Source organism: Rhagoletis zephyria, unplaced genomic scaffold (genome assembly GCF_001687245.7).
Source record: "Rhagoletis zephyria isolate East Lansing unplaced genomic scaffold, Rhagoletis_zephyria_1.1 Rzeph_scaffold_32434, whole genome shotgun sequence".
Lineage (NCBI taxonomy): Eukaryota > Metazoa > Arthropoda > Insecta > Diptera > Tephritidae > Rhagoletis > Rhagoletis zephyria.
Window position 1 is genome coordinate 1 of NW_016189489.1, and position 3,927 is coordinate 3,927.

At 38.7% G+C, this 3,927-nt stretch overlaps 1 protein-coding gene across 1 annotated transcript; it reads right to left on the minus strand.

Moving 5' to 3' along the window:
• Positions 1-2,442: 2,442 nt before the first annotated feature.
• Positions 2,443-3,922, minus strand: LOC108353952 (probable serine/threonine-protein kinase dyrk1; the record flags this gene model as incomplete). The annotated part of the gene is made up of 1 exon (XM_017605142.1): positions 2,443-3,922. A coding segment is annotated over one exon (1,014 nt), but the record flags the coding sequence as incomplete, so codon positions are not given.
• Positions 3,923-3,927: the final 5 nt, after the last annotated feature.

The window sequence follows — 3,927 nt, forward strand, 5'->3', positions numbered from 1 at the left end:
TGCGCCAACAATTCACGTTCACGATTTCCAGTGGCACATTTATCTGCTCCGATTATGGTTTTATGATCATCAGAAGACATATCATCCCTCATTGCCATCTTAAATAACCTAGCCTTAGCGTTCTGTGCCTGAAGAAACTCTTAAAATTTTCGAATGATCTGGCGTTTCGTAGCCCCTCTAGTCGCACAACGCTGGTCAATTTCGATGTTAGAGTTGCCAACGAAATAAATTTGATAAATGTTACGAGTTCAATAATGAATTTGTTCTTCAATCTGTTTAGTATACATATTTAGGGTCAGTTTTTAAATGACCTTATATCGTTTGTCCACTGAAATCCAATATAATTGACTTACTAGGGTGATTGACTCGGTTTTTTCAAATCGATTTCAACCATTTTGTTTTTTTTGGTTATCTATAGGCGGCTTTTTTAAATCTTGATTTTTCGAATGTTGAATAAACCGGGTTTTTATCGAACAAACCGGTTTTTTCATTTCACACAAATCTTGACCTTTCAATAAAACTTTTGAGTTTTTCGAAGTTTTCAAGGCTTTTTCCAGTTTAAGGAAAGCCACAAAAAAATCTCCTCCTCCTTTATACTATTGGGACCTACTCTCAGCAAGCAATTAATGATAGTCTCCGCGCAAAAATAAATGCCGTAAACTTCAGCTTGGAATATGCTGGGATATTTCCTCATAGGGATAGAGATCCTAGTCCTGGGCCCAATGATTCCAGCACCCATTGCCTCTGGAGTATTCGAGCCATATGTGGACCAATGCAGGGTGCTATCCTGAGAAGTCTATCCAGATTCTTTTACTTTTTACTGCTTAGCTCTATTTTAAATCTCTTTTCAAAACCTATAGTTGTACCTAAGTATGTCATTTCTGGGATACAAAGCTAGCGAGAGCGAGGATCCTACCTGCACTATGTTCTTAGAGGATATGACCTTCCCTGTTTTTAATCTTGGGGCAACATGCCCAAGACTTTTTTGACACACACTTTCACACAGGCTTTCTTGGCCCTGGAGGTGGTCGCACCACTACCCCATCCAAGGTAATATCCCTAGTTATAAAATTGATATTTAATTTCTAAACAGATGGCAACCCGTTTCAAAAATATTTTACATTTTTGTGTTTTTACCAACTCAACAAAATAGGCATCCTATAAGTATGCAACATTAATGAAAGTAACCTTGTATACAATTTTCAAACAGCTTACGAATTTTTGAAGAGAAACTTCTTTAGCAGCGGTTAGTTGGTTGGGAGTAAATTGGCAAATTCAACGAAAATTGCACACGGAAATGGTGTAACGGAAATGGTTGAAGCTGAAACAAGTGCTTGAGTGTATGTATACGGTATTAATTTAACAAAAACTTACTAATAAAACGTTAAAGAATAGCACTTTGAATTACCAATACAAGAATGAAAGTAAATGTGGGTACGTACATAGATATAGAAAAGGATAAAGGCAAAGGTAAAAACAAAAACAAAAACAAATACAAAGTTGCGTAAAAATAAAGGCAAAAATGAAGACCAAGGTAAATCTAAACACTTACTTATATAAGGGCGAAGGTGATTGGGAATATGTAGATGACGAAAATGATAAACATAAAAGTAAAAACAAAGAAAACATGAGGATGAGGATGCCGATGAAAGTAAAGCTGAACATAGAGGAAGAACGATTAAAAGAAAGGTATTTATAGAGAAAAGGATATAGATAGACCAAGAGACTCAATCTGGGAACTGTTTCGAGATTTTAGAGATGTTCGGCTTTCTCAAAACTTATCGATATTATAATCGATATTTTTATCGGGGTTTTTATCGATATTTTAACGAATTTCTTATCGACATTTTTATCGATTTTATTACCGATGTTTTTATCAATTTTGTTATCGATATTTTTTTTTTTCGATTTTGTTATCGATATTTTTATCGATTTTGTTATCGATTTGATTACCGATATTTTTATCGATTTTGTTATCGATTTTATTACCTGTATTTTTATCGATTTTGTTATCGATTTTATTACCGATATTTTTATCGATCTTGTTACCGATATTTTTAACGATTCTGTTATCGATATTTTTTTTATCCATATTATCAATTTTGCTGTCGATGTTTTTATCGAATTTGTTATCGATATTTTTTTATCGATTTTGTTATCGATATTTTTTTATCGATATTTTTTGATAGATATTGTTATCGATATTTTTTCGATTTTGTCATCGATATTTTTATCGATTTTGTTATCGATTTCATTACCTATATTTTTATCGATTATGTTATCGTTATTTTTATCGACATTTTCATCGATTTTGTTGTCGATTTTACTATCGATATTTTTATCGAATTTGTTATCGATATCTGTATCGCTTTTGTTATCGATATTTTCATGGTTGTTACTATCGATTTTGTAATCGATAAAGNTGTGTGTGCCCGTGTGAGAGTCTAGGACAACTTATTTAACTTAACGGTAAATGTGATTACTTACTGACTGCTCGTAAAGCCACTTAACCTGATTTTATAGCTGCTATACCCAAACCAATTTCAAATCTGTGCTGCTGGTGCTGCCTCTTCTAATTCTCAAACACACTTACATGGATAGATAAATTCTATATACAATTGCAGGCTGCTACTAGGTGACATGGGAACTATTGCACAAGTATTTGCAATTACTCTTGCACAACAGCAATAACAACAGTTAGTACTCGAAAACGATGCAAGATTCCCAAGAGATCGGATTAGCGGAAACATGGAACTCGATTGAGAAGGGTGAGCCGGGGAGGCGGGCAGGCGGAAAGTGGAACATTGCTTAGCCAGAGTTATGCAACCGGTCAAGTGCAGCAGCTGAGCCGTTGGCAGGCGGGCGGGCGGCTTTTCGGTCAGCTAGGCGCTCATCGAAGCAAAAGCAATTATTGCGCCGGAATGCGATTTCGATTTGGCTTCCCTTTGATGCGGTTTTTGCGTTTCTTGTACCTTGGTGACACCGGGTATTTGTGATGCTGCTGCTGCATAGCTACCGGTGGCGGTGGCGCCGGGTGATGTTCATTAAAGTCACTTGCCGTGGGACCAACGACGTTAATTGGTTGTGCTGTTGTGATGAGCTGCTGCTGTTGATGGTGGTAGGGGGGGTTCGGGTGATGCGTAGATTGTTGATGACCTGAAAAGCCGAACGGCTGCTTATGCTTGTGCTGCTGTTGTTGTTGCAACTGTCGATATGGACGTAATTTGAGATGTGTCACTGTGGCTGGTGTCGATGCACTGGCCGCGTATGCTCCATAGGCCGTCGTCGAATGCTGATAACTAACCGGATTTACACCTTCATTTGCATCGTCAGCATCAACACCATCAATGCCAATACCGCCGCCGCCTAGGAAGTAGTTGCTTTTGTATTTTGTGTTGCTGTTGCTATTGTAACCGAATTGCTGGTCCTCATCATCCACGGCATCCTCATAGTCATTAGCGCTGTGATAGGCAGTACTTGTGGGTGGCGAAAATGCGGAGAAGGAGGACGACGGTGTGGAAGCGCTCAATGTGGGGCGACTGGAGAAAAACAATGCTACATCATCGTCAGTGTCAATGTCGTCTTCGTCGTCGCCGCCGTCGTCATCGTCACCATGGCCATCCCTTACATCACCATCGCCGCCTTCATCGGTTGTTGCGGTTGCATAAATGTTATTGTTGTTGTAGTGTTGCTTGTTTTTGTAATTCAGCGGTTGATGATAGCTGTGATAGTTGTTGGTTGGCGCCCTTAGCATGTGCGCTTGCGGCTTTGGCTGTTGCATAAAGTAATTTGCGCCGTAGAACTGTTGCGGACGCTGTAGTTGTTGCTGCTGCTGCTGCTGCTGTTGTAGAAATTGTTGCCGCAATAGTTGTTGATGTTGATGTTGTTGCAGCTGTACATGTTGTTGCTGTAATTGTGGTGTGTTCA